This window comes from Marasmius oreades, chromosome 6 (assembly GCF_018924745.1).
Source record: "Marasmius oreades isolate 03SP1 chromosome 6, whole genome shotgun sequence".
NCBI classification, from domain to species: domain Eukaryota; kingdom Fungi; phylum Basidiomycota; class Agaricomycetes; order Agaricales; family Marasmiaceae; genus Marasmius; species Marasmius oreades.
The window spans coordinates 2,929,685-2,950,808 of NC_057328.1; the positions used below are offsets into that span (position 1 = coordinate 2,929,685).

A 21,124-nucleotide genomic window follows, 5' to 3' on the forward strand; every position below is an offset into this window, starting at 1 on the left:
CATCAACACTATTCAAGCTCTTCTACAGTTGAATGCTTGAAATTTCAATTGTTTGTCTTTCTTATATCCATCTCTGTTTCTGAATAGCCTCATACCTATAAGAATATAGCAGTTGCACACATATATCATGTTCCATACAGGACAATAGAGTGTTCAAATAAGGCTTGTTGACTTGGTTCCTGACAGTGATATTAAGCTGATCTTGCCTTCTGCTGTTTACAGGCGACATGTCAATATCATGCTGCATTCAAGTTCAAAGCAGCTGTCATGGATTTCTTGATACCCCATTCATTGTTGGACACTATTCATAATTCAGATAGTATCCCTCTAATTTGTGATACTTATTAAGCCTTGCACATTAAACTTTGTACATAGACTCACCTCTTAACCTCTTTGCATCCTCACTATATATCCTGGCTGTCATGCACACAAAAGATCATAGAGTAATTAGAGGACTCTATTATGCTATTGTTCTCAAAGAGTACAAGAAAGTTGTTCATGTCATGGATGATTACTCCAGTCTGACAAGGAGTAGCACAAATTGCTTTGGATCGCATGCCCCAGATCTAAACCTAAACTTATCATACGGTCTCAGAACTGCCTTCTTAACTTTTTCATGTTGAGACTGGTATTCCAGAGATCTAGGATAAGGTGAGTTGTAACAACCATTATTGCGTGTTTAGTTTGGATTAGCAGGTTACATCTTTTGTATGTGACCTCCCCGTTATTCATGACAAAGTTCATAAAAAACTTACATCTCACCCTCAACTTCGACAACATCACCATCTTGTCCTCCTTGACCACCCCACCATGAGACGGGACCAAGCCCTTGCTCGGCAATGGAGCACTGTGTGAGGTCGACATGTTAGGACATTGCCACGACTCAATGAATTCAGACTTACCACAATACTGAACGGTGCCCTTCGCCTCTGGATGTCTACCGGAACACCTTCAAGAACTTTCGGCGGACCTGGTTCGTCATCATAAAACTCGTCAGACTCGACGCGAATTCGGATAATCTCCCCTTGGTCGATGTACATCCTTTCAACGAGAGGTGTGTCCAGCATTTCTTGGGGTTTTGTTAATTCGGAGTCCGGGAGCCAGAAAAATGAACGCTCGTTCGGATCACTACAAAACAAAATGGAGGGTCAGGAATGTCTAGACTGACGCGTCAACAAGAGACCGACAAGGCGCATGGTTGGGGAAGGTATATTGCGGGGATATATATGTCGTCAAAAAATCCCAGAGTGACTGATAGGAATTAAAGTCGATCAGAGCTCGATTTCGAGCAAGTGAGGGAAATGTACCTCGTATAGAATCCTGGTCTGAAGACTTGACTTTCCCGACAATAACTTCAGAAGTGAACGGCCTGAAAACCACCATCCTGAATACAACTAGATGGAAGCTGGCACATTCAGTCTTAACAGAGGGCGGAAGCTAGCGCTGCGTTACATACCTTTATACCATAAACACCCGTCGCCATATCGTACTTTTCCCCCACCAGTTTCTGTCAAATCGAAAGTACAGATGCACAGTCCTACATCGTGAAGAACGCGGTTCGCGTATTTTTTGTTCAACTCTGCTATTAGAGCTTGTTCAGGTGGTAAACCAAAATCTGACGGATGTATCGCTACGGTATCCTAGAGAATATTCACATGACAATTCGCAGAGAAAAAAATCTATAGAGCGTACCTTCAGAATGGCTAAATTGAACATTTTCTTAGCTCGAGAGCATCGGGTGAGGTGGTGGTTGTGGTACGAGTCACGATTCATGACATAGCTCTAACAAAAACGCTCATCATCCTCCTCCTTCACATTATCTCCGGCATCTGCCCATCTTAGAAGAGTTGGGTATTCACAAATTTAGGTTCACCGTTTCCCGACCCTATTACGATCTACTACGACCCTACTACGACATCCTTGTTATTTTGAAAACCTAGTCCATTGGGAAACCGTCCGTCTTTACTCGAGCTTCAAATGTCTATGAAGAACTATCCGACGATAACAATCGATTTGGTAAGTTAATTTTCATTATTGGAGGCGTGTTTTAACTGCTTTTGTACTAGGTTCTTGACCGATTCACGGCAAAAGAGGTCTTGACCGCAATTCTTCATTCTATCCTTTTCCACCGTCTCTTTGGAACTGTCAAACCCAAAACTTTAGAAGTTCTCGATGTTACCATGGTGGGTAGTGGCTTTTGTCTTTATCCTGATGATTGACCAGGTGCCAAAGCCAGGAGTGTCGGACACCGAAATGGAAGACCTCATCACGGAGAAGGTGGACGCATTTTGGAAAGGTGTAGAACGTGGGATGGGAAAACGAGGCCAGATAACAGTTACCTTTGCAGAGAAGAAACCGAAGAAAGGCTGGTTTCAGGTCTACGCTGGAGACGAAGAAGTTCCTTGGGAACAATGGTGTGCACTTCGATCCTTCTCCTTCTACCAAATACCTAATGTCCACAAGGGTGATAAATGCAGAAGTCAGGCAACCTAGAGACAGAGGTCTGTACCTTGGATTGGCGCTCCTGTCTTGCTGATGTCGCTACCTAGATCGACAACAGTTCGACACGAACTTGGCGGCGACCCTCACGAAATCAGTTCAAACGATGCTCACACATACCTCTTCAGAACGAGGAAGGAAGGCTGTTCCATTGATCACAAACGCGACTGGGATATCACCCTTTCCGATCCGAATCGGTGTCGTTGTTGGTGGTGTTGACGCTGGGTAAAGGCTTGGGTTGGATAAACGTGGAATTAAAGTACGTTCACGGATATCCATCGGTTGCTATAGTATCCAATGACCTTGATTTATCGCCATTATCTCAGCCATAGACATTTTGTATCGAATAATGTATCGCAACAGAGGTGATTCAAGGTCGACTGCCCCTTTTCCTGAAGAAATCGAGTTCCTGGTTCATTTAGGGCAATTTCTGGCATACGTACCCGCATTATCGAATTACCTCGATCTCGATCCTGGCGTACTTCTCATGTCAAGGGACTAGCTCGGCCAAAACATGGTTTCGTCCATATCAAGCCATATTCAACTTTCACTGAAAAGCCTCCTGCATCGGTGGATAGAACCAAGAGCTCAGTCATAGGTAGCGATGGTTCCTCTTCGCGGAACATGTGCATTGAGATTGCGAATCAAATCTTAATCGGAACTAACGCCTTAGTTTCTCGGTAAGTAAACACTCTCGTCCCAAACCTCTTTATTACTTCCCTCGTACATTGCCGTTTTGGATATTGTTCACCTCTGACGAAATGGATTAAATATCTCCTTATCATCCTACGAGACTCAACACGAGTGTTGCATTGAAAATCAAGATTGACACATCTCAACTAGTATTCCGAGATGAGTCGTTGTGACCTTCGGTGATATACTCACCTATACAGTATCGCCGTTACGCTTACGTTTGATACTTGGCTCTCCACCTCCATTCTGCTTGTCCTCCGTGACCACGCTACCACATAAGCCCTCGCACAAGCCCTCACAAATTTCAGTAACCTTTCTTTTCCGACGCGCTATCTGGCTATCTGGCTCTTGTTCGAGAGGTCTGGGAGGCTCCTTCAGTGCTGGTGGTGATGGTTGTTCAAGATTTGAAGTAGTAGACGAGATTGGGTCATCTGTTGCAGCCGCCACCGGGGGTATGATGTTTCGGGCCATGTTCAGCTCTCCTAGCCATTTTGTTTGGGCTTTCTCGTGCCAGCGCCGCGCGATTTCCAGAATGCCTTCGAACCCATGGTACTTATACTCTGTACAGAGTGGGACACCAGTCTCGAAACGACGAAGAATTCCCGCAAGAGTGTTGTCTTCAGGGAGATTAGAGCAATATCGACATGAACGCCTGATAGCCGGATCGGATTCGTCGGAGTCGCAGGTTTCTATCCAGGTTACTTCACACTGATGATGATGTAGAACGAGTACGCCCCTTTTGACAGCGTAATCCCAAGGAAGTGAAGTGGTCCGGTGAAGGAAAAAGGGATAGATGTCCTCGGGTGCCTTTCCGGAAGGTAGTTTTGGTCGAAATCCTTGACAAGGACCGTTGACCTTGCGGTTTTGGTAAGTATGCGAACGGAAAAGACTTGTAATGGAACTAATGTCATCTTTAGGTTTATCAGTTGTCATACTGCATGTTGGCAAAGAGTCGACATTGATAGAAGTACTACGTGAAGGCAAGGAATGAATTTCTGGCCTCGGAGATCGCGATGAAGGCCTGTCGACATTGATCGGGGGTTGTGATGGAGCGTCAATGATGGTTTGGAAGGGAGATACCACTTGCACGTTGGAATGAAGTTCCGGACATGTGGATGAGTCGTCGTGTACAGCTGTGACCTTTTGTATGACAAAGGACAATAGAGCATCGAACAACATAGCATCAATTGCGCCATCTGTCTGCTCTCCAACTATAGACTTTTCTTGCATCTTCTGTCTCCTACACTTTTCTCCTTTTATATGCTGCCTCCAATTTGCGAGGCCACCAGTTCCAACGTGAACTCTTCCACCACACTCAGTGCACGTAGCCCATCCATCGACAATGGTTGGCTCTAGATCTGGTATCTTGTCGAAATCAGGAACATCTTGACTCGGCTACGAATGTTCAAACGTTCACATCTTGTCAATAGAGTTGTAAAGATTTTCTAAAGCAAAAACAATTACCATCGCCCCCAGATGCGCGTTCTTCAAGAGTGTGGAAATTTCACGTAATTACTCTTCTGCACAAATATTCGGCCCGTCGGCCGCACCAAGTCACATTGAAATTCACATCTTTCTTCCACCAGTATCCAGTAGGACATCGGTCAGCGCTCAAATCCCCTCTCATGAACAACTTTTTATACTTAATTATCCATCGGGTCAGCTGATGATTTACAGTACATGTCGATTTGCGTATAGTGCGTGTAAAACCTCCTGCAATCTGCGTCTATACCGACCTAATCCCATTGTAGTAGCGCTGTTTGGCATGGAAACCCTCTCACATGGATATCAGTGGTACCATGCGGGTTGCACGGGTGTTCTCAGAGTTGGCGTTTGTGTCCCTTCAATGGTGTATTTCGTGCGAATCGTCGAAGGGCCACCATAGCATGAGAGCAGCTGGTTGAAATCAGCGAGACGGAATCATTTGAATTGCAGACGGGGAACTCAAGTACTAGACTGAATGATTGTTGGAATCTGTCATGATCACAGGCACCCCATCAACATAAATATAACTCCCAGGTGGGCTTGATACCAGCTCGCTCGCACAGTCCGTTTTGACCCTTCTACTAGCTCCAAGTTCAGTATTTCTTCGAAAACCCCAATGGCTGAGATACCCCCAGACGTGAACCTTTTGGAGACACTTGAGCACGAGACGCTTGTTCGTGTAAGTGCCCTGATCTCAACGGTGTCTCCAGCTCTGACCTGTCATTGATCACCAGTACTTCGTTGGTACGGTACTCTCAAATCCCACCGTCGTGCAGCGAACCCTCACGATTTACGCGTCTAGCCGCTGGGGGAGTACTCTTTGTCTACGATGTTCTTATCAATCTAGATATCGAGTTCGGGTGCATATGGGGAACCCTCGATCTTCGAAAACGGCCCGTCAAGAGAGGATTGGTGATATTCAACTTGTTGTATCTTGCACAACGGTATCTACCGTTGCTGGATCAGATCATTTTGGATGAGTACAGTCTGTCTATCAACTTTCCCTGCTCCCCTCGATCTTAATGCTTTTGCGGTGGGAACTAGTTCTGTTGGGCGCTAACAACCCGCGAGAGTGTGCGATCGGTTATTCGTTGAGCGGATGTGAGATTTTTCGAGTTCTTAATCGATGGTAGAAACACTGACCCTTTGGATACGCGTAGGGAGTTCGGTTATGGGGATCCTGCTTTCTGAACGTATGTCGGTTGTCTCAGTACTCTCATTTGCCTTCTCACCCCCACGAACAGTCATCCTTGGACTTCGGATATGGGGTGTTTGGGGAAGAAAGCCCTCCATAGCGGCCATACTGGTGGTTATCTCGTTAGGCTGCTCAATTCCTGCAGTCATCTTCTTCGAAAGATTCCTGAAAGGAATTCAATGTCAGTTCTACCGCACATAAAAATCTTCTGCGTACTCACACCAGAATTCTTGTCAGATCCTGAGCTGAATATAGCTGGCCCGGATCAGCTTCGAAGATGTTTAACTTTGATGAGGAACAAGGAGGTCTATGTGTGTTGGATCTTGTTGATGATCTATGACAGCAGTTCGTGGCCATCTTTTTGAAGGGTTTCGGGAGACTGAGGTTCTCTCAAGCTAGCTTCATACTGATGGCGATTCCTGGGTTCCAGGCCTGTGAGACGCTCGAGGCGTCTGTGTCTTCCCTTTAGCTAACCTGAACTTCTCGAGTAGATCGGACAGGGGGAAGCTCGAACTTAGTTAAGGTTGTTTATCGGGATGGTGAGTGAATACTCAACTATCGTTTGACAGAATGCCAAGGCATAATAGGCGTCATTTACTATGCATTGATATTCAGTGAGACTCCACTCCTTCCGTCGGGGGGGTTACCTCGAGCTCACCCTTGCCTTGAACAGTGGTATCGTTGATAAACGTTATCATCATTCTCCTTTTACCGGTGAACTTCTTTGCTGATAGATTGTTCTGCTGTACGCGCTGATTCTGTTCCCCTCTATTCGTTAGGCTGACCTCGTAATAATCATCTCGCCGTAAGCACCTCCCCGTCCGTCGAACTCGCTTACGAATATTGCCTATATTTCGTAGTTTTGAACGTGTCCTTCACTCCGTTCTTGCCAGCCGTGCAATTCTTCACATACGAAAAGTGGCTCTTCGAGATAACATTCAGACGGATGTCACGTTCGGCGGAATGATGACGACGATAGATTTCACTTCTCAAGACGCCGAGATGTCTATCGCCTCGAGCGTCCTTCGATCTACCGCTGAGCCCGACGACCAGAACCAAAAATGATTATGTCTTTCGCGCATAGAGGAGGGGAACCACTCGATCTACTTTCTGGGTTAACTAGACCGGTTCGAGCGAGAGTCGGCGAGCTCTTCGTCACTCGGCCACTCGGCTTCCACCTGGACGAACATAATTGGCTTGCACTTCATAGAGTCACCATCCAGGGAACAGATGCTGGGATTTATAAGGATAGCACGAGACAACTCGGACCTTCCTGAGTCACTGAATTATTTAATTGAAAGGACTACGTTCGCATGTATCGAGTACGAGAATACAACCGGGCAACATTCTTTACAATATTTACTCGATGTCGTCGACAGCGCCAGCATCGGGTACGCAAGCTTGACCTATAGCAACATTGGTCGCACCAGTAGATCCAGGAAACACACTTGTATTTCCCTGCACACTGATGCAGAGGTTCATGCCGCGAGGAGAGGGAACGGAAATGGAAATAACGTTCATCCCGCTCGGTAACGTTTTCGAATCATTCATCTTCAGTACTGCCTTAATTGCGGCCACACACATGACTTCTACCTGGGTGGGAGTATACCTTCCCAAATCGTCGTCCCAGGTTGTCTTGATTTTCTTGCTCGGCTGAAAACGTTTAACGTATCATGAAAGCGATGCCCTTCTAACCTGAATTATAGAGCACGTACACTGACGAACATGGAAAGGCCGGCGTTTTCGTACTCGGTCCTTTTCAGGTTCTTCTTGTTGGCAGGAACACTAAGCAATGAGGATGCCAGATGTCTGCCAGACGTGTTCTTCAACCCCTTCTCGGTGCCAAACACATGGGGTTTAATCTTTTCCCATTCCTTTTGGGCATTTTTGGTAAATTCAGCGTCTTTTTCGTGTTCCTGCTTTTGCTATTGGAAGTCGGTCAGGATTAAGAGGAAGTACACGGAAGAACAGAACATACTTCGTCTTCAAAGATCTTGCATTCAGCGGGTGTCTTGGCCAAAGAGGCAGGAGAGGCAGTAGATTGACCGACACACTGGCTGGATTTGTTAAACCCACAAACCGGTTTGCCGCCGTTACCCTTGACGGTTACTAAACCACAGAATGAACTTCACAACTTTTGACCACTCTGAGTATCGGATACTCACTGCACTTGTTGCACGTATTTTGTTTGACGCAACCTTGTTCGGCAGGATCAACTGCAAACTTTAAGGTCTGGGACCTCAAGCTGAAGTTATTGTTATTGGCAAGTCGGATACCCCAAATTAAACAGACGACGAAGAGGGAGGATGCGATGAATTTGAAGCGCGTAGAGTACATTGATGTTGAGGGAAGGAAAAGTTCCACAGGCAGCACGACAGAGTTGGCAATCCCTTTATACTATTTTGAGACCAGGGCCACTAGTGTCACAGCAATAAGGGAGCATTTTTCAGAGTTGACAGCGACAGGAAGAATATTCCATCGACTGGACCTTGAAGATAAACTTGGTGTCAGAGATATCCCATTGATTTAGTGGTAAGTAGCGAATAGCGCGGAGGATGGGCGCATTCAATCTTCAAGACATGAGTAAATTCCAAGTCTCCAAGAGTAGTTGCGAGGACGGAGAGACAATGTCAATTCTTGAACGGCCTTTGAAGGTATGGACGCTTCGCTGAGCGGCGTGGTATAATACACTGGTTTGGTCATTGCGAGTTCAAACTGACCCTTCCTCGGACGAGAAGTTCGAATGGAACAGGCCCTGGCCATGGTCTTGCCGTAGTCGGCGCCGCTTCAGTAGAGTCCGTAGTAGGTGGTGAAGGAAACGGAGACGATGGTACGTACGTGGCCAGAAGGGATGATTAATACATCGGAATAACAAGCGCCCATTAGACACGAGCCTCGCTTGCTGAATTCGTACTGATACCATACATAGTACTTACATTACAGGATTCCACCAGTTGCTTCTGAAGCTCATACAGAATAACAGCGTCTACCACCAATCAATGCTCAAGGCAAGGTCAATACCGTGCGCATGAATTGATCGTAGTTGACCGTAATCCATCCATCCCGATCATTATCTAGGCCCCCAAACGCTTCACTCAACTGTTTGATAACGACGCAAGCGCGTACAAAGCGGTCGAAAGAGATCCCCGCTGTGGGAGCCACGATAGCTGTGCGTCCACTCATTCCTTTGGGATCTTTGTGTCATTGACATTCTCGGAGGTTAAATGTTGGAGAATCCCAAATGTGCACAGGCTTACCGTATTTCCGTTGAACGAGATCCAGAAGTTGGGGAGAGAGGTTGTAGCTGAGACAGGTCAAAACAAAACAAGGTTGAGAAAGAGGCTCCTATAAGGACAGGACCGTAGACAAACCCGAATTGTTGAAATGCACTGGTTAATTCTGCACCGTCGATTGAGCCAGACCGGTCACGGTCAAAGTGTCTGAAGACGTTTTGCCAGTCCTGTCCCGTTAGGCGTTTTCAGAATGAGAGAGAGAATTCGTATGAGCACAAGATGTACCTTGATGTATTTCCAAAGACCAACAAACTGCATAACAAAAACATGGTCAACCTTGAGAGTTCGTATTGAGAGAAATTGGGCGAACTTCGTTGAAGCCAATTGTCCCACTACGATCCGCATCCTGAATTCTCTTAAGTGACTATGGTGGTGCACAACTTTGGACGAACACGCACAAAGATCGTCATCAATAGCTTCACAGTGTCAATATCGAAAGCTTAAGTGCTTCCTGTCAATAGCTCGTTCGTGATGGAAGTGACTATCCGTACTTACGAGTCCAATCGCCATTGATTAAAGCACGTTCTATAAGTTGTTGCAGTGTCAATGAGCGAGCTGTCTCTCAGTCGTAAACCTCGGAGACTCACGCAATTCATCAGCAGTGATATGCCCAGAGCGGTCAACATCAACGGCACTGAACCAGTTCCATAATCTAATCGCCCGATATCAGTCACACGATCTCAATATCACTATTAGTATGAAAAACGAACTGGGGGTCAGCACCAGGTGGTGGTCCTGCAGGAGCACCGTAGCCTTGACTTTGACCACCGCCATATCCAGGAGGCCCACCATATCCACCACCGCCTGGAGGTGGCGCATATCCGCCGGGAGCACTGCCGTACTACGAGAAAAAGGGTCAGAGCCTCTATGACTTCAAACACAAAGGAAACATTTGAGGAGAATACAGACATGGGACATTATAATTATCGGAACTCGTATATGATGTTGATGGTCGTTGGGAAAGGTTGAAAATCGAGCCAGATTGCCCTGCTTTGTTGTGGTCGCTACACAGCCTTCGTGATGCAACACTGATGCCCTCTCGCCCTCACTGGCAACGTACGTAGGGACACCAACCCTTGCTTCATCGCTACTTGATACTCTCCATCAGTCTCTAGCACACAACGAACTGAACAAAGCGCCCCTGCAATTTCCACATAACCTCGTACGACGGATTTGCTCCTCAAGTCAGTCAAACTAAAATTCGGGCATTCGCTGCTACGGCTAAGTACTAGAAGCTAAGAAATGGGGTACAAAAGGGTATTGATTGCGAAAATGATTGACTTTGATCAGGTCGAGGTACAAGTCTAGAAAAAACTACACTCTGGTCGCTTCATCCTGAAACGAAGATGGTCTTCACTCCGACGGACAATCTCGAACGCTAATCTCAACGAGAGCCTTTACAACGTTTTTGGGGCGTTTACCCTCTCAGCCAAACCAAAAAACGCCCCCTAAAAAAAGGGGCCTTCAAAAATCTATAAAGACCGACCTTTTCCCTCCAGCGTTTCCTCATCAGTGCTTCCATCTGAACTACATCCATCTCTTGAACACCAGTCGCTCAGACCCAATTTGTTCTATCACACAACCAACCAAACCTTCACTCAAACAATGTCGTTCTACAACCTCACACCCTCTTCTACCTCTTCGCTCGATAGCTTCGAATCATCCGCATCGTCTACCCCTGAGGCTATCCTTGCGATGTACCCATTGAGCGACTTCTCATTACCACCCTCTGGGGCCGCTTTACCATTACCGGGCCCTCGTCGAGTTCGCTCAGGCTCCTTCAGTGAGCAACGCGGTCATAATTTCTCCATCCAAATCGACTCTTCGAAGCCTATCGGAGAGGTCGCCGTGGCAAAGGGCCACTTGGAGCCACGAGCAGGCACATTGCCTCGTAGACCACGAAGGAAAGCTCAGCCTCAGGTTATGCTTGCCCCTGCCGAAATTCAGGAGTCGAAATCTTTCGATTTGTTCGTCGAAGCTGAGAGCAACAGCAATGCGGGGGAATAGTCATTGAGTGGTGGGAGAGAATGGGATGAGAGGATACCACTATGATCGTGCACGACGCCTTTCGTCATCACAACCGAACTACTCCTCAGTACCAGCACCCGGACGACAGTCATTCCATTTACTTGGGTGAACACTCATACGCCCATCCCCATGCTAGAAAGTCCCTGGAAGCAGTATGCGCTCGTTTTCGTACGCGAATATTTTCTGCTGCCAATAACTACTGCATGTAGGGTTTCGTCAATAAACATCCAAACTTTTTTTCACTCAATCAACCCGTTGCGGTGTAAGCAATGGATTCTTTCGGTCAGACTGCTTATTTAACATGAAGTACGCACGTTTGGAGCCGAAATATAAATGTTTCGCAAATCTTTGAAAGACCACGCAAAGCAAACGCGAGGATACCCACTTAGACACGCGTGCAGCTGGGCTATTGATGGGGGAAAGGTGTGATGATCGCCAAGGCAAAATTAATGAAATACGGACTTCCCGAGTTCGGAGTTGCACGCAGTACGTAGTACTGGTCGCAGCAGCATTTTTTGATTGTGAGTCGAAAAAAGGCACATCGGTACTTAGGTCTGCTGCAGATGCTGTCGTCACCTCACCCACGAGTATCAAGCATTAGGCATTTCCTACACCGATGTCACAAAGGGTTACGTGCTTCGAACTTCCATTATATAGCTACGAAGCCATGATAAATGCTAAACAAAAACCGTGGAATGGAAACAATTAAGCAAACACGAGGAGGACACGTTCGATTCGCTGCGGCGCGTAGTCACGTCGCAGCCTTACTGACATTCCACTGTGCCACCCTTCATAATCCCACCACAGTTGAGTCTTCCACCCAACTTGGTACTGGTTGTACCTACGACCATGCTCAGGTTGAATGTCTTATCCCGGTTTCCCAACCCATTCAAACATAAAACACACGACAGCGACCACCTCGAACATCGAGAAATCCCTTTTTCTGCTGCTCCCGAATCCAATTCCGAGTTCACAGAGTTATTCGACGAAATGGCACATAGGAAAGGGACTAATAAAAGGACAAGCTGGGGTGGCTCACAGGGAACAATGAGAGAGCAGGTTTCTCTCGAGTCGAGTGAGACCGGTAGAAGGAGAAGCGGACGTAGACCTACTGCCGTGGAGGTGGAAGGTACCGCTGGTGTGGCAGCGGAGGGGGGCGTAACAAAGGCTATGATGGGAATGAGGAAAGGAGGGTCGGGCAGCACTACCGCTGGTACGAAGATACCTGAGGAAAGTACCATCCCCAGGGAACATCAGGTTAAAACACAGGCATCGATGGAGATGAAGAAAGGAGAGTCGTATCCACATGGTGCACCCCCGGCCGGGGATGCAAGCGTCATGACCAAAGAACCTCAGGAGAACCGATCTCCGGAGAAGCAGCGGAGCGTTGCAGAGTCGAGTTTGAAGGACATCCTGACCCGCAACGGCGCGGCCGACCAGGATTCCAAACAGTCCCTGCCGCGACCTCAGGACACCCAGAGACCACCGGAGCAGCTGCACAGCGAGTTAAGCGAGGCGCAAGAAGAGCAGGCGACGCCTGGCGGTTCACTCCAAAACGAGCTGAAGCAGAAGAGCCTCGATCTAGACGCCCTCCGAAAAGAGCAGTACGAATCGAAATCGACCATTACATCACTCCAAGGCCAGATAGAGCAGAAGGGCCTCGATCTAGACGCCCTCCGAAAGGAGCAATGCGAATCGAAATCGACCATCACATCACTCCAAAGCCAGCTGGAGCAGAAGTCCCACGAGGTCGACGCCCTCCGAAAAGAACAACGCGAGTCGAAAATAACCACAACAGCACTCCAAACTGAGCTGAGGCAGAAGATTCTCGATATAGACACCCTCCAAAAGGACCAACGCGAGTCGAAATCGACCATAAAAACACTCCAAAATCAGGTGGGACAGCTCGATCGGGCGATGAAGGACAACGACTCTTTGAAATCAGAAGTGAAACGTTTGAAGCTTCATTATGAGAATCAGAATATGGAACTTCAACAGGTCAAGGAGAAACGCGAGGCGGACCAAGTTCTCCTTCTGCAACGGACGAAAGAGCTGCAGGAGGCGCAAACATACTTGACTTCCACTCGTACGGCCTCTGGGGCTGATATCATTCGTAAGGTCGAGTCGTTGAATGCGGAGATTCTCCAAGCCGCCGCTTCTATTACAGACGCTCTCTCTCTCGACGAGGCAGTGTCGATGACGACAAACGGTGGATTGAATGGGATAGTGGACAAGGAGCTTAGGCTGTTCATTGGAGAAGAAATAATGGCGGCACTTGCACATCACCCAGGCGCGGACGATTTGGACACCATTATCCAAAGCGGTTTACAATACCTTATGGTTCATCATTGCCACACCTTGATAAATTCTTGGAGTCTTGAAGGGTCCGAGTACCTAGCATACATCTATGGGCGGATTAGAAGTAAAGGTAAATCATCATGCAACTTACTTGAACTGTGCACTGAATAACCATTTAGAACGGCCTTCTGTCGCCGGAAGGTGGCGATTCATGACCAAGGCGCAGAGCAAATATGCACAATACGACATGCTAGAAAACAGGACGGGAGAGTTTATGTTCGACTCCATCCGGTTGATGATCGCGGAATGGATTCGAGATAAAGAGCATGAGGCGCATCTCATCAAGATAATTGAACAGAAACTCCGTACTGTGTTGAACATGGCAATGGCGATTGACAGAATAATTGGAGTGGACGTGGTAATGGAGGACTGGGAGGTATTCTATGCGAGGCCCGGAATGGCATTTGAGCAGGAGATCATGGACGATGTTTTTCGTAACCCTCACGACTCTGGAGAGACAGAAGGCCTCGTTCTATGCCCCACCGGCCTTGGATTGCGACGAACGGAAGATACGCCCAATGGCGAGAGCGAAGGATGGCAGGTGATGCTGAAGGGGAAGACCCTTCTCGATTCGGCGTTTAAGAAATGATGTAGAAACCTATGTATCTTTGTTAGCTAAATCGTCTTCGACTTTGACTACGGATCTCACCCGCGGCGAGGCGACCGATTCCAGTCACTAAAATAAAATAAATTCGTTTACTTGAATCACATAGGACACAAGAAGGAGAGGCATGAGCCGAGTGATATACCTTCAGACCGAATTCCTCCTCGCGACCCTTTTTCTACTTGTAGGCAGCTCCTTCACATCCGAATGAAGCAACCTCTGCATCTCAAAGTCTCCTCCAGTTCCCTCACGGCTCAAGGTCCGGTCTTGGGGGTTCCGATTCTGCATATCCCGTTTAATCTGGTCACGGATCGCTTTATACACCTCGACGATCGGTAACGCGATTATGCCAATCGCGAGAGTCTGACCAAACGTCCAGTCCGTCTCTGTGCCCTCGCTAGAGTCTACTAAAGACGTGTTCCTGGAGATGAATTGTTCGGTGTTTACGATGAAATACAGCTGGCTCGCAAGTGATGCTATGAGCACGAGAACGGCCGAACACCGATGCATTACTCGAGCATACGCAATGGGATCATCAGGTAATTTGTCCAACCAGAGGGTAAAGGAGCAGAGAATCGCGAAAATCGGTATGAGGAGGATGATACCAATAGCGAGACCAATTATCGAAAGAAAAATGTAAACATTGATGATCGGGACAATCATCATAAAGTATACTGCAAGAGAGACGCGGCGAAGGGTTGTTGAGGTGATGGGGACGTCAAAATTAAATACAGGAAAGGTCGCTTCGGAGAGACACTCCGAACCTCTGAAAGTCGAGCTGGTAATATTGAACCAGACCCACAGACCTAAGACGCCGGCAATAATGAGGTGAACACTGGTCAGTCCACCAACGACGATTAGTCCTCGCTTGGCTCTGCGACGGATGTTGGCTAGTTCTGGGTATAGCGTTGGATGGAGCCTGAAAGTGAGGATTTCGCGTTGCGACTCGGATATTGCGCCGTCTTGTTCCGAGGTTGTATAGCTGTCGTCATCTCCTGAAAGGGACGTTGTGCGTTCGTACGACGAGATAACAGAGTGGTAAGATAAAGATACTCACCTGTACTTGATTCTGTAGCCTCCTCAAGTTTGAAAAACTCCACTATCCACCACAAGAGGATGTACAACGTGTATATGATCGCGTTGGCGTTGTTCAGCCAGCTCAGGTTGAGAACAATTAAGGCGTGATACACGGACAAACCAAAAGTGCTTTTGGCCTGAATGAATGCAGAGAAGAGGAGTGCACATGCAGTGATTAGAGTACCTTGATAGAGTGCTCGCAAAGATTCGATGTCTTTCAAGTCGAGTTCACCGTTCCAGGCAGATATAGCTGGGTGGACCAAGCTCAAAAGGGCCTGAATGTAGATCGAGACGCGAACGCCGATCCCGGCAATGTCTGGATTAGGTGTGATGAGGCACCCCAATGTTCCGGAAGACATGGTCTGCGTTCGTCTGTGCTGGTTGGAGGAGAGTCGTGGTTACGCGTACGCAGTCATGTAGCCTTTCCAGGCAGTGCCTGTCAACCACAGAGTATTAAGCTTAACGCCTGCGCCTAGAATTAACATTGATCCTTATCTTCTATTCATTCCTTCTTGTATTGAAGAATAATAATAATGACACTCACCGGTACCCTTCCCTTCCAAAGCTATATCCACCACTCAGTGTATCCAACGGATTGACTTCGAGACTGGCTTAGAGCGTTCTGCACCTCTCGAAAAATCCAGCACACACGTCGCTTTACAGTACATTGTAGTAATCGTGTGAGTTTCAATTTTAAGCAGATAAGACTTGCCCAAAATGGGAATTCCGAATTCCGACTTCGACGGGCACTTTCACTTTACCACTCAGTTTGCAAACTCGTCAGGGATATATTGGTAGGTCAGTCACAGGCCCATGTATTCCCATCATCGTTCCACCCTCAAAACTCACGTACTTTCAGGTACAGGGCATCGTAAGAGGGAGTAACAAAGACATCTGTTGAGACCTCCGCAAATCGTTATACTACGCTAAAAGCAAATCTCCTCCTTTCTCCAGGGTCATGATCAATATTGAATCAACGCATTTCGTTGTTCTGGTCGTACACCACACTTGCTGGACTCCTGGAAGCTGGAAATCGGCAAAAGTCTCTCAAGTAAGAACAGGAATCTCACCTTTTCTCCCCATCCTATAGTCAAAATTGATGATTATGAAAATTGAACACTAAAGACAAGCTGAAACGTACACCAGATTTCCAACAGATTTGGGCCTTGAGTTCTGTCAGGCCGAACAAGAGAACTACTTCGTAGTGGGCTTCGAACCAGGTCCTACCACTGCTGGCATCATGACACTCTTTGATCAAATCATCTTTTTCGGAGACAGTGGCCTCGATATTGCAAAGAATGGGGAACCTCTCTTTCGTTGGGTACTCGTATCAGAACGTCACAACGGACCGGAAAGTCAGACGTACTAGGATTGATATCCAGCCATTCTGGAGCATCATCGTGGCCCTTGTAGCACAGTATTTCGGCGGAAATATTCATCAAGGACATCGAATAAGCGGACTCTTGGTAATACGGCCTGCGAAACTCAGTTTCCTCTTGAACCCGGGATCCCTGTTTCTTTCGTTAATGATTACGACCACTGGCAGAACGCGGATTATGGCTCACCTTAGGGAGTATCGTGGAGAAGTGGCCCGGCAGCGCAGTTTTGCCCGAAGGTTTGACAAAAATGGTGTGAGAACGTTTTTTATGATCAGCCTTAGAGGGTTGGTACGGCACGTTGCATTCTATACCGTATGTGAAACGGGAAACTCTGGCAGACACCATATGGTCAAGGAAGAATGAGACAGCCCCATCCGCGACAGCTTTATTTCTGTGGGGAGAAGTTGACGAAAGCTTGAGGGATGCGAAGTTCAATATTACTTACACGAATCCATCCGGTCTCGAAAGGCTCAGGTTAAGCTGCTCCAGAACGTTCTTCAACCTGTCAAACATCCAATCGCTTGCGGCGAACCCCCCGACTAAAAACACGGACTGAATTAATTCATGTCAGTAATTCTACTGTGCAAGATGAGGAGCTAGATACCGACAGTGATGGGTACTTGTGCCTCCCTCATCTGCTCTTGAATCGCATTGATGATCTCCCCGAGGGAGGGGGCGAAGAACAACTTCATGATTTCCCTGTCCGAGTCGACCAAAAGTCAGTCAGTCGTTTCAATGTAGAGAGGGAAATCGATAGTTACCCCGGAATCTTCATCTGCCCTCGAGAGATTCCTACACTGAGATCTTTATCCCTGGGAGAGCCGAAGGGAATGTATCCTGTATCGGCCTCATTCCTGAAAGAAAGTTTCGTGACCTTATCGAAAACGTCGGCTATTTGTTCGATATCTTGACGAGTACCATATTTTGAGGCCTTCAATTTATCTGTAATGCGCCGAATCTGAGCCAAGGATAGAATACCTCAGGAATGAGTATTAGTTGCTCACCCTTGAGATACGCGGTCGCTCGACGCGTCACATAAACGGAACCTTGGAGTCTACCTAGATCGAATAGGAGTGAGTTGCTTCGAAGGTAGACAACCTAGGTGGCTGACATTGAGTACGGGCGGTCTCTTCAAACAAACCGGATGCCGTTTTCTTGTAAGCGCTCAAATCGATGGTACCACCTCCGGCGTCGACGATGATGAGGCCTTTCTCAGGTTCCTGTGAAATGTTGTCCTGAGATCATATAAAAGAAAACGAAGGGTGATTGACATACAATATCTTCATCCCGCATGACACCCTTGTTGATACAATAATGGAGACTAGCTTCTCCCTCAGTAACAAATTGGAGTCTGGATTCCGCATTCTCTGCTGAGACGAGACCCGCGCGGACAGCTGCTTGTCGCATCTGAGCCTGTTGAGGACCTTCCCAACCATTAGGATGAGTGAGAACATAGTCGATATTGTGTTCAAGGGAGGAGAAGAAATCTGCGCCACGGTTTTTCTTGATGTAATCGATGGTGCACTGGTACAAATAGCGAAGGAAATCCGCGAAAACATCGATTGGGGCTTTGTTCCCAGGAAGAGGAGGCAAGTCGGAATCGTGAACTTGGGACGTTTCAAGGCCCTTTGGGCGGAGATGGAGCTTGAACCTTTCGTAAATTTGGTAAGACTCCATCGCTTGGACCCCGGACAGTCCCTGGAACAAAGAATGGCTCACCATTCGACCTTTTGGTATTCTTGCTCATCCGCTAGTTCCAGAAACGATGCTTCAGTGGCCTCGGTACCTACGGCCTGAACATTGCCCTCCCAGTCGTAATAGATGATGGATGGAATTTTCGAATCGCCACCAACGCTTCCCTGGCCAGGGAACCTGTACATCAGTCGGATTTAAATTCGTCAGGGTGTCGATAAAAGCCGAACTTACTTGGTGACACCTTCGATGATCGGTGGAGATCCGGGGTCAAGAACGGCATACGAGGCACCACTGTATGTGGTTCCAACATCGAACGCGATGACCGTTTTCCGGAACAATCCTTGGTAGTTTTTACGAGAAGACATTGTCCGAGTCACGGTAGCGAGTGCGGTGATTCTGTGGTGGTCCTAGCTGCTGGGCCTTTTATACATCATCAGCAGCGCAGTCATTGTCTTCCAGAAGGTTTCATCACTGTTCTTTCGGAACTGAAAGAATTCGGCATTTCTTTCATGTATCAACGGGTGGTTCCGTTCGGGCGATCGTGCGGGTACGTGAAAGAATCTGGGAGTCTTGGATTATGGTCTCATCTTGATCGACCTGTGGGTCCTACAACTGCGACTCTTTCATGAAGCTAAAATTCGCACACTATAACAGTGAAATATGCAAAGCGTGTTCAGGGTGACGTACCCTCCATTTTCCAACGAGTCACTACCACATCGACTACCTGGTGAAGGGTTCCTCCCGAAAATCATTGAAGAAAAAAACGAGGCAAGTCAAATTATCATACACAAACCGCGTGTCAGCGCCCTGAGGCTCGAGGCTCCAGGAGCAGGACATCAGCTACGTACACGCCTTGATCGTGCCGGTGACATGTGTGTGTTCACAGCCTATTCCCGCAAAGCATACGAAGGGCTTTGGGAGAGAAAAAACATATGTACCGAGTCAACTTTTTACTTTTTACTACACGTTTGTACCTCGTGTCTCCAAAGTAAAACTGCTAGTTGCGAAGGCTCGCGAGTCGCGTACGATCTTTTTGGTTTCAACTTCACCATCATCACTTCCCTCTGGATGTCCTCAGCAACTACTTCTAGCTCCGTCACATATTACGGCGTCGGTTTCCTAGGCATCTTCTCTATTGCATCTTATTTCAGCATAGCCAAACTATGGGAACGGTTCGCAAATGGGAGAGAAAACAGCGTGGACCGCATGCAGAGGCATATTGACACGCTCAACCAGGCACTGGAGCGGAGGGAGGCAGAAATGAATCAGCTGAGGGGAGATCTCGCAGCGGCAGCAGAGGCCATGAGACAGAGGGAGAAGACTTGGGAGAAAGATAGGAAAGAAATCGAGGAGGAGTGTAAGGATTTAGAGAGGCGGCGGCAAGAGGCGTCCGAACAAAACACGGTGCTAGCAGAATCACTCCAAGCCTACACACAGGAGGTACAGCTGGCAAAGGAGGAAGTAGCGAGGCTGAGGTCGTTGAAGGAAGAGTTGGAGACCAGCACGTCAGCAATGAGGGAGCAGACGTTCCCGGCAGGAACAAACCGCATCAGTGACACGGACGTCACCTTCATGGTAGCCGGTTTAAATGGAGATATCCTAAGGACTGCTCAGCTTTTGACGGAATTTTTTGAGTCTGAATCGCGAGACCGAATGCAGGGGTTGGGCGAGGATGCCTTGCTGGAAGGAGCGATAGACTTTACAAAGGAGATTCTTGGGGATAGAATGACGGATATGTTGAGCGGGTTCAACCATCGAGAAGTTGTTCTACTACAGATTGCGTTCCAAGCCTCGATATGCGCTTATAGTGAGTGGATCACGACCTCTTGGGTCTATCGTGATAGGGATGACGAGCAAATGATCCAAGAGATTTATGACCGACTGAGGGAAAGAGGTACGTTGTGTTATCCTTGATTCTTCCCCTCTGACAGGACACCTAGAGGAACAGCCAATTTCTTCGCGTTGGCGTGTCCTTACGCGGAAATATGTCCGACAGGTTTTCAGACACACCCCACAAGTCGACCTATCTGATTATTTCTTCGACGCCTTTGCAAATATATTGGTCACTGCTGGACTGCAAAACAGTGGGACGTTGGGGGAGTTGACGGATCAGCTCAAGACCCATTTTGCCAGCCACATCGCCGACATCATAAACCGTGCTATCAAGCTGAATAACGTGATTGGCGACGACATAACTTCTTGCGAGTTGGTCCCTATCAACTGCGAGACTGGCATCCTTTTCGACGAAGACTCGATGGAGAATACGTTTGACCCTCCCTCCTGGAGCAACTCTTTCACCGAAGAGAATATACTTTGCACGACGGAGCTTGGATTGTTACGGTCAGAAAAAGTTCATGGAAAAGAAGGGGAGTGGACGCACCTAATATTGCTCAAACCAAAAGTAGTGTTGCAATCCGCCTTCCGAACTGTCTCACCAGTATCCGACCATTAACACTCCTCACCGTTCACTTCATTCCTGTCCATAAACATCATTAGTTTATTTTCTGCACCTGTAATTATTACACATACCTTGTTTATAGTCGTAACATATGTCTTGTAGATAACACTTTGAAATTCCATGAACTCGAACTTCTCTAGCAAGGGTTCTTCAGAGAACACATGTGTATAAGCTCATGATTCGCGATCCATCGATGTCCACGACGGTTAACCTGCGCACAGCATGGTCAGAGCATTTCACGCGGCATTCGACGAATCGACGATGCGACGGCCGCTTGATTTTCTCGATTTCCAGTCTGCTACATTCATTTGGAGGGAGGTGACCGTTGTTGCGGAAGAAAGAGGTGATTCCAGGCACTTT

General features: G+C 47.5%; 11 protein-coding genes across 11 annotated transcripts; 5 read left to right on the forward strand and 6 right to left on the reverse strand.

Moving 5' to 3' along the window:
• Positions 1-751: 751 nt before the first annotated feature.
• On the reverse strand, positions 752-1,716 carry E1B28_010419 (uncharacterized protein; the record flags this gene model as incomplete). The annotated part of the gene is made up of 6 exons (XM_043155385.1): positions 752-847; positions 903-1,128; positions 1,188-1,251; positions 1,308-1,394; positions 1,457-1,640; positions 1,693-1,716. 6 exons carry the CDS (start codon positions 1,714-1,716, stop codon positions 752-754), a joined length of 681 nt encoding a protein of 226 aa, XP_043007851.1.
• A 261-nt stretch (positions 1,717-1,977) lies between these two features.
• Positions 1,978-2,728, forward strand: E1B28_010420 (uncharacterized protein; the record flags this gene model as incomplete). Its single annotated transcript, XM_043155386.1, has 5 exons — positions 1,978-2,016; positions 2,067-2,183; positions 2,233-2,414; positions 2,464-2,501; positions 2,550-2,728. 5 exons carry the CDS (start codon positions 1,978-1,980, stop codon positions 2,726-2,728), a joined length of 555 nt encoding a protein of 184 aa, XP_043007852.1.
• A 656-nt stretch (positions 2,729-3,384) lies between these two features.
• E1B28_010421 (uncharacterized protein) lies at positions 3,385-4,659 on the reverse strand (the record flags this gene model as incomplete). The annotated part of the gene is made up of 2 exons (XM_043155387.1): positions 3,385-4,587; positions 4,657-4,659. 2 exons carry the CDS (start codon positions 4,657-4,659, stop codon positions 3,385-3,387), a joined length of 1,206 nt encoding a protein of 401 aa, XP_043007853.1.
• A 1,040-nt stretch (positions 4,660-5,699) lies between these two features.
• On the forward strand, positions 5,700-6,937 carry E1B28_010422 (uncharacterized protein; the record flags this gene model as incomplete). Its single annotated transcript, XM_043155388.1, has 10 exons — positions 5,700-5,778; positions 5,838-5,870; positions 5,922-6,053; positions 6,110-6,217; positions 6,268-6,306; positions 6,364-6,411; positions 6,460-6,486; positions 6,546-6,586; positions 6,652-6,677; positions 6,733-6,937. The coding sequence occupies 10 exons, from the start codon at positions 5,700-5,702 to the stop codon at positions 6,935-6,937; spliced, it is 738 nt and encodes a 245-aa protein (XP_043007854.1).
• Positions 6,938-7,231: 294 nt separating this feature from the next.
• Positions 7,232-8,209, reverse strand: E1B28_010423 (uncharacterized protein; the record flags this gene model as incomplete). The annotated part of the gene is made up of 4 exons (XM_043155389.1): positions 7,232-7,525; positions 7,588-7,797; positions 7,851-7,981; positions 8,038-8,209. 4 exons carry the CDS (start codon positions 8,207-8,209, stop codon positions 7,232-7,234), a joined length of 807 nt encoding a protein of 268 aa, XP_043007855.1.
• A 666-nt stretch (positions 8,210-8,875) lies between these two features.
• E1B28_010424 (uncharacterized protein) lies at positions 8,876-10,083 on the reverse strand (the record flags this gene model as incomplete). The annotated part of the gene is made up of 10 exons (XM_043155390.1): positions 8,876-9,066; positions 9,130-9,176; positions 9,244-9,332; positions 9,391-9,417; positions 9,476-9,511; positions 9,564-9,604; positions 9,661-9,690; positions 9,753-9,817; positions 9,876-10,006; positions 10,075-10,083. 10 exons carry the CDS (start codon positions 10,081-10,083, stop codon positions 8,876-8,878), a joined length of 666 nt encoding a protein of 221 aa, XP_043007856.1.
• Positions 10,084-10,770: 687 nt separating this feature from the next.
• E1B28_010425 (uncharacterized protein) lies at positions 10,771-11,172 on the forward strand (the record flags this gene model as incomplete). The annotated part of the gene is made up of 1 exon (XM_043155391.1): positions 10,771-11,172. One exon carries the CDS (start codon positions 10,771-10,773, stop codon positions 11,170-11,172), a length of 402 nt encoding a protein of 133 aa, XP_043007857.1.
• Positions 11,173-11,768: 596 nt separating this feature from the next.
• On the forward strand, positions 11,769-14,140 carry E1B28_010426 (uncharacterized protein; the record flags this gene model as incomplete). The annotated part of the gene is made up of 2 exons (XM_043155392.1): positions 11,769-13,621; positions 13,671-14,140. Exons 1-2 carry the CDS (start codon positions 12,043-12,045, stop codon positions 14,138-14,140), a joined length of 2,049 nt encoding a protein of 682 aa, XP_043007858.1. The 5' UTR covers positions 11,769-12,042.
• On the reverse strand, positions 12,827-15,911 carry E1B28_010427 (uncharacterized protein). Its single transcript, XM_043155393.1, has 5 exons — positions 15,777-15,911; positions 15,213-15,722; positions 14,201-15,150; positions 13,643-14,149; positions 12,827-13,598 (listed from the first exon to the last, which is right to left on the reverse strand). The coding sequence occupies exons 2-3, from the start codon at positions 15,589-15,591 to the stop codon at positions 14,303-14,305; spliced, it is 1,227 nt and encodes a 408-aa protein (XP_043007859.1). The 5' UTR covers positions 15,592-15,722; positions 15,777-15,911; the 3' UTR covers positions 12,827-13,598; positions 13,643-14,149; positions 14,201-14,302.
• Positions 15,912-16,205: 294 nt separating this feature from the next.
• On the reverse strand, positions 16,206-18,671 carry E1B28_010428 (uncharacterized protein; the record flags this gene model as incomplete). Its single annotated transcript, XM_043155394.1, has 13 exons — positions 16,206-16,251; positions 16,303-16,316; positions 16,374-16,543; positions 16,599-16,743; positions 16,798-17,002; positions 17,057-17,163; positions 17,220-17,310; positions 17,373-17,553; positions 17,616-17,669; positions 17,723-17,831; positions 17,887-18,262; positions 18,331-18,483; positions 18,538-18,671. The coding sequence occupies 13 exons, from the start codon at positions 18,669-18,671 to the stop codon at positions 16,206-16,208; spliced, it is 1,785 nt and encodes a 594-aa protein (XP_043007860.1).
• Positions 18,672-19,374: 703 nt separating this feature from the next.
• E1B28_010429 (uncharacterized protein) lies at positions 19,375-20,758 on the forward strand (the record flags this gene model as incomplete). Its single annotated transcript, XM_043155395.1, has 2 exons — positions 19,375-20,200; positions 20,247-20,758. The coding sequence occupies 2 exons, from the start codon at positions 19,375-19,377 to the stop codon at positions 20,756-20,758; spliced, it is 1,338 nt and encodes a 445-aa protein (XP_043007861.1).
• Between the last annotated feature and the right edge of the window lie 366 nt (positions 20,759-21,124).

What these genes read in the sequence shown, in the direction of transcription:
- E1B28_010427 (XM_043155393.1), bottom strand. Translation starts at nt 15,591, where the DNA reads ATGTCTTCCGGAACATTGGGGTGCCTCATCACACCTAATCCAGACATT. An exon ending in GGCTACAGAATCAAGTACAG is followed by an intron (nt 15,151 to 15,212) that starts GTGAGTATCTTT and finishes CGTCCCTTTCAG; the next exon opens with GAGATGACGACAGCTATACA.